This window comes from Hyperolius riggenbachi, chromosome 4, assembly GCF_040937935.1.
Source record: "Hyperolius riggenbachi isolate aHypRig1 chromosome 4, aHypRig1.pri, whole genome shotgun sequence".
In the NCBI taxonomy this organism is placed as follows: domain Eukaryota; kingdom Metazoa; phylum Chordata; class Amphibia; order Anura; family Hyperoliidae; genus Hyperolius; species Hyperolius riggenbachi.
In genome coordinates this window covers 428,764,544-428,778,894 of record NC_090649.1, presented here as the reverse complement: position 1 = coordinate 428,778,894, position 14,351 = coordinate 428,764,544, and the positions used below count along the sequence as shown (strand labels likewise).

The 14,351-nt window shown below is 44.1% G+C and overlaps 1 protein-coding gene across 2 annotated transcripts in view; it reads left to right on the top strand.

Moving 5' to 3' along the window:
- The window catches only part of NDUFAF5 (NADH:ubiquinone oxidoreductase complex assembly factor 5), a 78,314-nt gene that overhangs the window by 3,863 nt on the left and 60,100 nt on the right, over window positions 1-14,351 (top strand). For both annotated transcript variants that reach the window (XM_068232465.1, XM_068232464.1), the window contains exons 2-3: window positions 2,726-2,766; window positions 7,421-7,484. In XM_068232465.1, the coding sequence (XP_068088566.1) occupies window positions 2,726-2,766; window positions 7,421-7,484 (105 nt within the window). The remainder of the gene's footprint in view (window positions 1-2,725; window positions 2,767-7,420; window positions 7,485-14,351) is intronic.

The window sequence follows — 14,351 nt, the reverse complement described above, 5'->3', positions numbered from 1 at the left end:
TTTATGTTTAGGGTTGTTGTCCTGTTGGAAGGTGAACCTCCGTCCCAGTCTCAAGTCTTTTGCAGACTCCAAGAGGTTTTCTTCCAAGATTGCCCTGTACTTGGCTCCATTCATCTTCCCATCAACTCTGACCAGCTTCCCTGTCCCTGCTGAAGAGAAGCACCCCCAGAGCATGATGCTGTCGCCACCATATTTGACAGTGGGGATGGTGTGTTCAGAGTGATGTGCAGTGTTAGTTTTCCGCCACACATATCGTTTTGCATTTTGGCCAAAAAGTTCCATTTTGGTCTCATCTGACCAGAGCACCTTCTTCCACATGTTTGCTGTGTCCCCCACATGGCTTGTGGCAAACTGCAAACGGGACTTCTTATAGAGAACCCGAGGCGGGGTTCTTCCATCGCAATCCATATACAGAGGCTGGGTCTGCCTATAGAGCCCAGCCTCTGTTGCTAGTTAGTTCCCTCCAAAGCCCCCCTTGCGCGCTGTCAGACCCCATAAAACACAGCCGCGCTACGCGGCTGTGTTTACCTCACTACTGTCAGTCTCGGCTGCTCCCCCGCCTCCTGAATCGCTCCGGTCCCCGCCCATGTCCCTTCCCTCCAATCAGCGGCGAGGGAAGGGACGTGGGCGGGGACCGGAGCGATTCAGGAGGCAGGGAAGCGGCGAGACTGACATTAGTGAGCTAAACACAACCGGCTGCGACACGCTGCGTGTCGCCAGCGCGGCTGTGTTTTATGGGGTCTGACAGCGCGCAGGGGGGGCTTTGAAGGAAACTAACTAGCAACAGAGCCTGGGCTCTATAGACAGACCCAGTCTCTGTATAAGGATTGCGATGGAAGAACCCCGCCTCAGGTTCTCTTTATGCTTTTCTGCTAACATTGGCTTTCTTTTTGCCACTCTTCCATAAAGGCCAACTTTGTGCAGTGCATGACTAATAGTTATCCTATGGACAGATTCCCCAACCTGAGCTGTAGATCTCTGCAGCTCTTCCAGAGTAACCATGGGCCTCTTCACTGCATTTTTTATCAGCGCTCTCCTTGTTTGGCCTGTGAGTTTAGGTGGAGGGCCTTGTCTTGGTAGGTTTACAGTTGTGCCATGCTCCTTCCATTTTTGAATGATTACTTGAACAGTGCTCCGTGGGATGTTCAAGGCTTTGGAAATCTTTTTGTAGGCTAAGCCTGCTTTAAATTTCTCAATAACTGTATCCCTGACCTGTCTGGTGTGTTTTTTTTACTTCATGGCGTTGTTGCTCCCAATATTCTCTCAGACAACCTCTGAGGCCGTCACAGAGCAGCTCTATTTGTACTGACATTAGATTACACACAGGTGCATGCTATTTAGTCAGCACTCCTCAGGCAATTTCTATGGGCAACTGACTGCACTCAGACCAAAGGGGGCTGAATAATTACGCACACCCCACTTTGCAGTTATTTATTTGTAAAAATGTTTGGAATCATGTATGATTTTTGTTTCACTTCTGACGTGTACACCATTTTGTATTGGTCTTTAACGTGGAATTCCAAAAAAATTGATTCATGTTTGTGGCAGTAATATGACAAAATGTGAAAAACTTGAAGGGGGCCGAATACTTTTGCAAACTACTGTATGTTCCCATCATGGCTTCTGTGTGTCCTCCTCGCCACTCTCAGTCTCCCCTGCGCCCCACTACCCCTCCAAAAGGGGAAGGGCCATCCCTTGCAGTAGAGGAACTCCTGCATAGCGACCCTTCCCCGCCTCCAAGAGCCTTCTCACTGGCTCTCCACTGCCATGCCAATCAGAGCTCTGTGCTCTCAGCGGAGAGAACAGAGCTGTATCTGCAGCGTCGTGACTCCAAAGGTGACAGAAGTGAAAGGGAAGGATTCCAGCACATAGGAGTGTTGGGGAGAGGTGGTAATGGATGGTACCTGATCCGGCCACCCCCATTGGTTCAGGTAGCATTTTTTTATTTTTATTTTGTTACTTTTTAGACCTTCTCAGGCTCTCTAAACAAAATTCATAGCTGGATTAGCATTTGCACTAATGCATACACCATGCATTTCAATTCACCATAAATGCAAAAGGCAGGCAGCAATCAAGTTGAAGCAAGGACCACAGTTGTTGGTCTCATATTTGAATCTGGCTCAGATGAGGGAGCACTGCTGAGGGGGTATGTCTGCAAAGATTGCAGCCTTCTAACAGATCTGGTAACAATTCTATGTGGGTTGGTTATGGCAGACATTGTTTTGGGGCTGTTTAATAGGACTGTCCACCTCTCCTCTCCCACCTTGATAAGCTAGGGTCATTAGTGTCCACTGTGTCTGCTCTCAATTCACATCCATTGGTATTAAGATAGGGCTGAACTGTATGTATTGAGGTGAAGCTGCAGTACACATCCAGATTGGGCTCCTGACGAAGCACCTCGTGTAGGTACGAAACGGCAGATTTAAGTCCTGAAGAAGCACCTCGTGTGGGGGAGAAATGGCAGATTGGAGTCTTGAAGAAGCACCTCATGTGTGGGTGAGAAACGGCAGATTGGGGTCTTGACGAAGCACCTTGTTGTGGGTGCGAAACGGCTGTCTGCTCTTGTGCATGCTGTGTTCCCTCTCTTTCCATAGTGGATTGGGCCATTGATGTGATTTTAATTTATTGGCTTTATGGCTTTTAATCTGGATGTGCGCTGCTGCTTCACCTCCATACATATCATTTTATTGACTAACTGTTTCATTTTTATTTCACTCATCCTCAGGTAGGAGCACGAATCGCAGACCGTGTGTTTGATATATCAAGGTGTGTATGATACATCAACACTATACAAAACTACACTATACTGAGCATTTACTAATCTTATAATCCTGAGACATGTCAGCTTTGTGATGCTGTATAGTTTTTTTTTTGTAAGTTAATATGAATGCAGTCAAATGCTGGATACACACCATACAATTTTCTGGCAGATTTACCTGCCAGATCGAATATTTCCAATATGTCTGATCTGGATTTCGATTGATTTTTTTGAATTTTCCAATCATTTTTTTAAATGTTTTTTTCTATCGATTTTCGTTCAGTTGAAAAATAGATCGGAATTCAGATCAGACATGTTGGAAATAATCGATCTGGCTGGTAGATATGCCAGAAAATTGTATGGTGTGTACCTAGCATAAGACTGCATTCATATTAACTGAACATAATTAGCTGAATTCTGATCAATTTTTCGGCTGAACGAAAATCGATCCAAAAAAATCAATAAAAATTGATTGGAAAATCGAACAATCTACCAAAATACAGATTGGACATGTTGGAAATAATTGATCTGGTAGGTAAATCTGACAGAAAATTGTATGGTGTGTACCTAGCATTAAGTATTGTGCAGACCACTCTTCTTTTGGCCTGAGCATTGCTGAGCTGATATCAGCAAAACGTATCATTGTGTGATACTCCTAGACAACAAACATTATCTGCTGGCAGAGCCGGTTTAAAGGGCATTGGGGCAAACTTAAAGTGAACCAGAGACAAAGCACCCTCATGTATTTTACCATATATATCAATGGGAACATGACAGTGAACACCCAGGACCGAATTTGTACTTTTTCCCGCCCAGATCCGCAATCACAAGCCGCCCTTGGCAAACCGCAAACCCCCTCCACCCACATACACACACTTTTATTGTTCCCAGTAATCAATGTATTTAAAGATGCTTATTAATGATGCAATTTTACTAATTAATCAACCTTCTAATTGATTGGATTGGACAGTGTTCATGGTGCCAATCAACTGCAAACAACCAACTTGTCAATCATTTTATCAATCTGTTTTGATGATTGATTACATCTGAAATGATCAGAATGGTTATCATTTTTATTCCATTTATGGGCCAAATCTATGCTTTCCACTCTGATAGGTTGGAGATGGAGGGAGGGCGGAGTTGGACTTGAACAGCGTCCCACAGTGATGATGAGTGACAGCTCAAGACAATAAGCTGCCTTCGTTTGCTGCCCCTGAGTCCCCTGTGTCTCAGACATTTGCCGGACTGCTGCGGTTCACATGTTTGGCAGCTTGACTGCATGAGTGGGCCAGCTCGCTGACCACCCCTTGCTTCCTGGTGCCCTAGGCCATGGCCTATGCGGCCTTACCTGAAATCCGGCCATGTAAACACCTACTCTGCTCTTTGTTTCATTCTTCACTGCTCAGTCTGCCTGTTAGCAGCTCTGATAAAAATCCCCGACTGAGCATTCAGTCTAGCTTTGCCCCACAATGATTATAACTGAGTCAGTCTTCTGTGATGTCTTTTCAAGCCCAAGCCTGCCCCCTTATGGCTCTGATTTCCTGCTACTAGGATACATAGCAGGAAAGCAGAGCCACAAGGGGACAGACTTAGGTTTTAAAAGAAATCAGAGAAGACTGACTCAGCTATAATCATTCTGGGTAAAGCCAGACTGAATGCTCTGTCGGGGATTCTTATCAGAGCTGATAACAGGCAGACTGAGCAGTGAAGAATGAAACGAAGAGCAGAGTAGGTGTTTACTGTCATGTTCCCATTGATATATATGGTAAAATACACGAGGGTGCTTCATCTCTGGTTCTCTTTAAGCCCTCTCTACACCAATTAATTCCAGGTGCGATCGATCAAATTCAATTGGATCAAATTCGATTAGATCGATTAAATCCGACATGTCCGATTGGGATTCGGTTGATTGTGTGTTCGATTTGCATTGAAAACTAGCCAAAATCGATCCTGCGATCGACCGAATCCCGATCGGACATTTATTTATTTAAGTATTTATATAGCGCCAACATATTACGCAGCGCTGTACAGAGTATATTGTCTTGTCACTCAGAGGGGCTCACAATCTAATCCCTACCATAGTCATATGTCTATCTATGTATCGTGTAGTCGTGTATGTATTATAGTCTAGGGACAATTTAGGGGGATGACAATTAACTTATCTGTATGTTTTTGGGATGTGGGAGGAAACCGGAGTATCTGGAGGAAACCCACACAGACACGGGGAGAACATACAAACTCCTTGCAGATGTTGACCAGGCTGGGATTCTAACCGGAGACCCAGTGCTGCAAGGCGAGAGCGCTAACCACTAGGCCTCTGTGCTTCCCCTGTCGGATTTATTCGATCTAATCAAATTCAAGCCAATCGAATTGAATTGATTGCGACTGGAATTGAATGGTGTAGAGGGGGCTTTAAGCATACCTACCCCCCACGCTCATTTCCCCACTGCTCCCCAGGGCTCCATTAATGACTGACATGTCCTGCTGGTGGCAGCTGCACCATCCGTGCACTCTTATGGTGGCCATACATGGTACAATAAAAACGTTCGATTATCCCGTTTATTCGATCTAAATGATCGTATCAAATGAAAGTTGAAAATATTTTTTTTTTCGATCCCGTTTTTTCGAGAAAAATCAGATCGGACATTGTGGAAAAATCTTTATACTAACTAAATTATCTAATCGAAAAAAAAATGAAAAATTATACCATGTATGGCCACCTTTAGCCATGCTGTCTGCCTCTTCTCTATGACCCGGTGCTTGTTGTTTACTGATAAATTAACTACAGAGATTACACTCAAAATACATTTTTTGCCATAATGCATTTATCACAGTAAAAGCTAAATATGAAACACTGTAACACTTCTCTGATGTCATTTCAGTGCATATTTACACCTCACTGAAGTTAACTGATATCATTGCCTGCTGTAGGACATATTAAGTAATTAGTGAGCGAATAAATGAGAGAAAGTTATCTGCTTAATCCTGCTTTTTACCTTCTATATAGCTCAAGCAGCATGAGGAGAGGTAAAACGCTGCATTCCCCCGGTAAAACATGGGCTTTATACCCCCAAATCCCTGGGAAAAATTCCACAACTTTCAAAGTTGTGGATTTTGCTGCCCTGGGAGGCAGAGCTTTGCGCTGTAACTCTGCCTCTACTGGAGTCAATCTCCGCTGATCGCCGCCTCTCCCTGCCTCTCCTTGCCCCTCTCAGTATTCCTTCACAGAGAAGGGCGGGGAGAGGCAGAGATCTGCGCGCAGATTGACTTCAGTAGAGGCAGAGCTACAGCGCTAAGCTCTGTCTCCCCGGGAAGCAAAATCCACGACTTTGAAAGCCGTGGAATTTTTCCTCCCGGGATTTGGGGGGCTTGAAGCCCTCGTTTTGCCATGGGAATGCGACGTTTCACCTCTCCTCATGCTGCTTGAGCTAAATAGCACGTAAAAAGCAGGATTTATATTCGCTTCAGACTCTCTTTAAGATGCAAACACACCTGTATTTGATGTAGCCCATCAGGGCTTTGGGTGACATCGCTGGGCCGGGCTGTACAGACGCCAAGTTGGCTGTGTAGCTGACACTGCGTTCTTTTGCTATGAGGCGTGTGTGTGTGATGTCATGCGGTGGGTGGGGAGGCTGCAGGATCAAAGTAATCGGCCGTCATTCAGGTGAGTTGCGACTGGCAGGGTGGCAGTCAAGGATCAGGCACCTCTGTACACATGCTTGATTATCAGCTGATGCGGTCGTTATTGGTCGCCTCAGCCGACTTTAGTCAACCATGAGTCAAAGCCTTTACACTTCCAAAACAATCTGATAATGCTGGTCGGCAAAGGCAAGCTTATTAATTAGCAGCTAAATGAGCTAAAAAAGCTTGAGTTTTAACGCTTTTATTACCTGGAAAAATATCTGTTAATTTTATGCTGTGTTTAATGCTTTAGATCATTGATGAGATTTGAGTATAATACCACTTTAAAACTCCTGTGTAGCACAGAGAAACGTGAGGTCAGGAGCAGATAAAGTGGTCAGTATTTCAAGATTTGTCTGTATGGAAGCTGAATAAACTTTATCTTTCACCTGAGAGTCAAAAATGAAATCCTGGAATTTTAACATTTTCAACCAAAACAAGACTAAAGTCTTGTTAAAGCAGTCCTGAACTCAGAACTTCTTCTCTGCTCTAAAAGATAAGCAACAGCATAACCTTTAGTGAAAAAAAAATCATTGCCACGGCTTATAGAGCTCCTTCAGATATGCTGCAGTGTAGTTACTTCCTGGTTTGCTAGGAGCACAGAAAGGGTTAAACTCCTGTATTTACATATCAACTCTCAACTCAGTAGAGTCAGCAGGCAGCTGGGAGCTCAAATTATACTAGCTCATTACTTGCTGAGAAAGGAGAATAAGACAGGCTGTTCTCTATAAACACACACTTGGTGGATTTCTCTGTGTTCCCCTCCCCTGGGCAAGTGTTCAGACCTGCTTTAAGGATTAGGACTATAGATACAATTGTGTATTTCACCAGTTCAGGTTAGCTTTATCTTACAATAGTGACCAGGAGCTCATTTGCTACACCTTCTGTCAACAAAAGGAAAACAAAAACATTAGAAACTCCTAAGGTCTGTTTTGAACGAGGGCTGTAAGAAGAGCTAATTTTTATTTCTTAATTTTTCAGAGCGTTTCCATTTGCATTGGACCTTGGTAGTGGAAGAGGTTATATCTCACACAATTTAACGACGGTATGTAACTTCTTTATGTACAGATCTCTGCAGAGACATAAAACTAACTAGAGGTGATTGATTTCATTTTCCAGGGCATCTCCTTGAGGAGAATCCACAGAGAAGCATGTGATAAGTTAGAACAGTTGATTGATTGGTAAATATGTGTATGGCTGGTCATAATAGTTGGAACCTGGCTCACTAATACTGCTTCCTGTTTTCACCTTCGCAGGAAGCAGAAGTGAGTCATGATCACATGATCACGACCAACTAATCAGAAACTTGCAAATCAGTCAACTGATCAGACCAGTCGTGTGCATCTCTGTGAAAATTCAAGATTATCTGTAGGATAAACTTAGCTCATATTAGGGCCCTTATTCCACCAGCAGAGTTTTACGATCTGGTTCCCAGCGCTCGCGGATCACAAAACTCTAGGTTCTGCCTACACTGATGAAAACTGAGCAGGAACTTCTCCATTAGTGCGATGCGTTTGCAACATGATTTTGTCTGACCGCAAATTTCGGTCCTGCTGCTTTTTTTGTGCCTTTGCGCTACTGTACAAAGTATAGGACCACAGGAAAAGCGCCTAGCAATCGTGTTGCTGTGTGATTTATTTTTATTTATTTTTTTTTGCGATGCGGTAATTCATAATTTTTTCCCCACCTGTTTTTTCCTCCCATCGCAAATTGTAATTGTGCCATAATCTCGCCATACACCCATTGAACCGCATGAAAATGTTGGCGGAAATGCAGTAGTGGGTATGTGTAAAATTGCGGTGTTATTGCGAATGCGGTTGTGATTCACGGTGGAAAAGGACCACAAAACAAAAATTCTGATTGTGCACCATCCCAGTCTGTAAGGCTTCAAATGCCCTGAGCCTGGGAGGCTGTATTTTTCAGGACTAGTTCAAAACTTAGAAAGCAATGGCAACACTTGAATTTATATTCATGCTGTTTATTGCTATTTGGGTCAGCATTGTACCACAACAGATTTGCAAAAATCACTTGCTAAATACAGTAGGTCCTAAGTGATCTGAGCAATATATAAGAGCAGCAGCCACTAGGGCGCGCTCTATAGGCAGTAGCAGTGTTAGGGAGTCTTGCCCAAGGTCTCCTACTGAATGGGTGCTGGCTTACTGAACAGGCAGAGCCGAGATTCGAACCCAGGTCTCCTGTGTCAGAGGCAGAGCCCTTAACCAATACACCTTGCTAGTGTAAATTGCTACTCTAAGTCCTGTCCTACTCTGTGGGTCCGCCATTTTATATGGTCTACAAACAGCCTGTCAGCCAACCAAGTGTCATGGTATACACCCGTGTCTGCAGTACCAAATCTAGCAGGAATTGCACAAATTCAGCAAAATTCATGTAAGGGGGTTCAGTCAGACATAATCGTAGACTGTCATTAGCAGGAGGCACCAGGTGCAGGTATACCCTCTGAATGCCCCCATTTTTCTTCCATCTGCTCTGTGTGTCCTGCGGTTTTCTCCCACATCTCAAAAACATACAAATCCATTTGCTTCCCCCTAATTTGGCCCTAGACTATGATACATACTCTACATGACACATACATAGACAGATAACTGTGGTAGGGATTAGATTGTGAGCCCCTCTGAGGGACAGTTAAGTGGCAAGACCATATACTCTGTACAGCGCTGCGGAAGATGTCTGAGCTATATAAATACTACTACATAAAAATAATAATAGAATCTGTGACTTGTAAATAAGACTCCTGTTCACTTGCGCATTTCGCTAGAGTCCCATTCGTTCTACATGAGCATCAAAGAAAAGTTCTAGATACGCCACTACTTTAATATTTATTGGATGAGATGTTGTAAGCCAAGGTTTAGAGACCACTCAGGATCTCTTCGTCAAGGCACAACACACAATTTAAACACTACAGCCGACAAGCCATCAGCAGTATTGCACTCACAGCAGCTATGTGTACATTTCCACTAACTGCTGCCTTGAGTGCATTAATGGCCATGCCTTGTGGGCATCAGTTTTGAAATTCAGATGAATGTTGTGTCTTAATCAAAACATCCTCCATCATCTCCAAACCTTGGAATATTTTAACATCGCACCCAGTAAATATTAAAGCTCAGAGTCGGCACACTCATATGCTTACATCATTTGGATATTACCATAGGGACTTCAGCGCAACCATTAATTCTCATCAGCCATCCTTTATCTCTTAGCATTTTGCCCTGTAATGGCAGCCGCTGTTTTTCTCGCCGCAGATACAGATAGTAGGAAGTGCAAGAGACCATTTCTTACTACAAGTGTGCTTCCAAGCATACCGTGTGTACAGGTGTCCCCAAGCAAGTCTAATAGAGAGTAATATGAAGGCTGCCTTCTTTATTCTCTTATAAACAATACCAGATGCCGCTGGCATGCAGAGCTCTTGTTTTTCCTTGCTTTTGAGTCACACACCTGAAACAAGCATGCAGCCAGTGGTGTCAGACCGGAGTCAAGGCATCTGTTATGCATGCTTATTCTGGGCCAGGGACTTAAAGGGACACTTAAGTCAAACAAAAAAATGAGTTTAACTCACCTAGGGCTTCCAATAAATAGCCCCCTGCAGCTGTCCGGTGCCCTCACCGTCTCCCTCCAATCCTCCTGGCCCCACCAGCAGCCACTTTCTGTTTCGGTGACAGGAGCTGACAGGCTGGGGACGCGAGTGATTCTTCGCGTTCCCAGACACATTAGCACCCTCTATGCTGCTATATGGTATATGATATATGCTGTAGCAGCATAGATGGCGCTATTGTGGCCAGGAACGCGAAGAATCACTCGCGTCCCCAGCCTTTCAGCTCCTGTCACCAAAACAGAAAGTGGCTGCCGACAGGGCCAGGAGGATCGGAGGGAGATGGCGAAGGCACCGGACAGCTGCAGCGGGCTATTGGAAGCCCCAGGTGAGTAAAACTCATTTTTTTTGTTTGACTTAAGTGTCCCTTTAAAACAACCCTGAAGTGACCTGAAAATGAATAGTTAGATGCTTCCTCATGCAGAGTGAAGGCTCTGCATCCCATGGAGGGGGGGGGGGGGGGATGTTAGAGTTAGGCACGGGGGGGGGGGAGGGAGGCTGGGGAATAGGCATTGGCACGGGGGTGGTTAGGATTAGGCCTCAGTAGGCCGAGCTTTCTGTGTGTGAATAGAGTTAGGTTTGGTTGCATTTTAAGATAGTGATTCCTATAAATAATTGCAGCTTGTTGTGAAATCTATAAATTGCAAAACAATTTCACCACGTCAGAAAAATGTTTTTGATTTCTTGAGTTACTATTTAAAATAGGCACTATACTATTCCCTACTATACCATCCCCACACAATACTCTATATTAAAGCGGATCCGAGATGAAAAACTAACTATAACAAGTAACTTTTCTATATATCTTATCTAACGTTTACCGGTAGATAGTTTACACAGCAAATCTAGCTGCAAACAGCTTTAATAGAATATGATTATTTCAAACAGGCAAGCTTATCTGCATCTTCTGTGAAAAAAACCTAGTCCCCCCCTCCTCCTCCCTCCTCCACTCTGCCTTTGAAATCTCTGGTTAGTAATACCTCCCCCTCCTCCTGCCCAGACTGAGCTCCCATGAGCCCTTGCTACTGCCAAGGCTCTCTGAAAAACTGTGGGCGAGGCTTGTTTAGTTTATAGGGAATTAAGAGTATTAAAACTAAAACAAAAAAGTATTTGGCTTGAGGAATGCCCTATAAACAATAGGAAAGGAACACAATTATGCAATGAGTAAAAGTTCATCTCGGATCCACTTTAATGTTGAAATAGAGTAATTAGAAACAAATGGAGAAAAACTTGCGTAACTAAATGTAATAGTTTTATTACTGTATAGTGAACTGTACACATAGCTTTTTTGGATTCTGCAAAACAGGATTTTTTTTTTCTGATTGATGATAGTTCCGGATTACTGAGATATTATTGTATTGTTATCACAGTCTTTTATGTTGCTATAAAATAATGTAGGTAGGCTAGAGCTCATAGTAAGCAGTACAAGGCATGGTGTTTTATGGCAAAACCAGCAGGTGTCACTGTTGTATAGAAGGTGATAAAGTTCTACAGTTATCAAAGCCTTATTGAAATGTCTCTATAATAGAATGGAAGTTTTATAAAAGTAAAGTTACCCATATATCTAGCGATTTTGGCTGTCGATCAACCAATAGACAGATCTCTCTCTGATCGAATCTGATTAGAGAGAGACTTGTTGGCCGCCATAAATTGCAGGCCAATTACTAATCCCGCCTAATCCCGCCTCCTCACCTTGTAGCCCCTGGCCGCTGTCCCTCCAAATGCTTTATGTGATCCCCGTTTCCCTGCATTCATATTTTACCTCTGTGGAGTCCGCCGATGTGTCTGCACTCCTCTTCTGGGTTCGGACCTCACGTGGTTTCTGGCATACTGCACACAGCGCTGGCAACCACATGGGGAGAGAGAAGTGAGGACACCAGACAGGTTAAATATTAATGCAGGGGCACTTGGAGGGCACATAATAATTTTAGACTAAAATTTGGTGCATTGTCGATCGGGCCTGCTTTTGGCAGCACCGATTTTCATCCGGTTCAATTATAATTATCGAATTGGATGGTCGATCGGCCGGCAAATCTACAGATGCATGGCCACCTTTAGAGATTTTTCAATATATTGTGGATAAGACATTCCCTTTAAAAACATGTAAATGAAAAAAAAAATTGTAAAAGAAGAAAAATTAGGATGCCGTCATGATAATTTGTTGCAAGGAATACTGGGTTTTCTAATATGAAATCCTTCCATTATTTTTTATATATAGGGAGGGGGCACCCTTTTGTAGTATTGGGAAAGTATACAGAGTCTGATTCATTTACACTGTATTTTTGTTTTTGGTTCCCTGTAATGTTGGTTGCTAGGCAACAGAAGCTGAGCATCATTCTGGGTATGTCTGAGTAACATATTAAGAAAAGATGAAACCTAAAATAAAGTTAATTGCCTTCCTCCAGCCCCCTGTAAATACACAGCACACTCACATGTTACTCAGATACACACAACTGGAACACTTATATTTACGCACAACTACATTACACAGATTTGATATTGCTGCATGCATCAAAGTTTTAGAAAAGTTTGAAATATTATTTTATATAGCATTACATATGCTTCACCTCCCTGAGAACATAAAATCAAAAATCAATTATTTATTTTTATTTGGTAAACAAGTAATAAGGATGCTAACCAGGCAATCCAAAAGTTCAAATCACTATTACTTTTCTTGTTGATAAAAGATCATTCACCAGTTTACCTGACTCATATTTGGTACATTGCCGTGCAAAGGAAGTTGCAGGGCATGCTGGGTTGTCCTTTTTTTTGCTTCTCTACTTCCCCTCAGACTTACCGTATTTTTCGGACTATAAGACGCTCCGGACCATAAAACGCACCTAGGTTTAGAGGGTAAAATCCAGGGGAAAAAAAATATACTAAACCTGGTACGTCCATGGTGCAGGGCGTCTTATGGATCTTCTCCTCCCCAAGCTACTGAGTGCTTAGAGGGTGGGATTAGACTGTAAGCTCACAGTGTGCCGCAGCTTGCAGTGAAAATCTGTGTCACTCACCCTCTGTCTCCACATTCATAAATGTAGAAACCAGCTAAGTAAGATATATCACCTTTCTAAAGCAAGCTTTATTAACAAGTTTCATTTCAATGCAAGGCAATTTTCCACTGCATGTGTGTTTATAATATTCAGCCCTCTCCACATCAATTATAAAGATCATCTCCCATCTACAATATGCAGCATTTAGTCATATATTGCATTTTATATGTAAATCATATTCCTCATTTACTCCCTGCTTGAATACTAATGCCCCCGAATCATTCCGCTGTCACTGTAATGACAGCGGTAATGTCCTGCTACAATCAACTTCCCTCCCACTGAAGCCCGATGCGTTGCCGTGAGAGCGCACTATGTTCAGTTTGGCTGCGCTCGTCCCCCCTCCTCCTCCCTCGGTAGCCATGTGCTGCAGAACTGTCACTCACCCTGTCTGTCCGTGCATCGGTTTGGCTGCGCTCGTCCCCCCTCCTCCTCCCTCAGTAGCCATGTGCTGCAGAACTGCCACTCACCCTGTCTGTCCGGGCATCAGCGGCTGTAATCAGCTTTGCGCGTTATGCACGAGTGTATCATCCTCTCCCGTAGTGTAGCCTCCAATAACATTATGCTGCAGGGAGGTCAGCATATGTTACAGTCACCCCCTCTGTCCACCCCCCGTGGAGCAGCGGCTTTAGCTTTACACCTCGGCGGATATTCTTCAGTGGTGTAGCTTTAAGTGTCCCTCACTTGATGAGGTCATGCGCTAAGCTACACCACTGAAGAATATCCGCCGAGGTGTAAAGCTAAAGCCGCTGCTCCACGGACAGAGGGGGTGACTGTAACGTATGCTGACCTCCCTGCAGCATAATGTTATTGGAGGCTACACTACGGGAGAGGATGATACACTCGTGCATAACGCGCACAGCTGATTACAGCCGCCGATGCACGGACAGACAGGGTGAGTGGCAGTTCTCCAGCACATGGCTACTGAGGGAGGAGGAGGGGGGACGAGCGCAGCCAAACCGATGCACAGCCGCCGATGCATGGACAGACAGGGTGAGTGACAGTTCTGCAGCACATGGCTACCGAGGGAGGAGGAGGGGGGACGAGCGCAGCCAAACTGAACATAGTGCGCTCTCACTGCAACGCATCGGGCATCAGTGGGAGGGAATTCGATTGTAGCAGGACAGAATGAATCGGGGGCATTAGTATTCAAGCAGGAAGGGAACGAATGGAGCCCGGACCAATAGACTGCCAGGGATTTAGGGGAGGCGCAGCCTAAAGTGTCACATTCGGACCATAAGACGCAGCAACATTT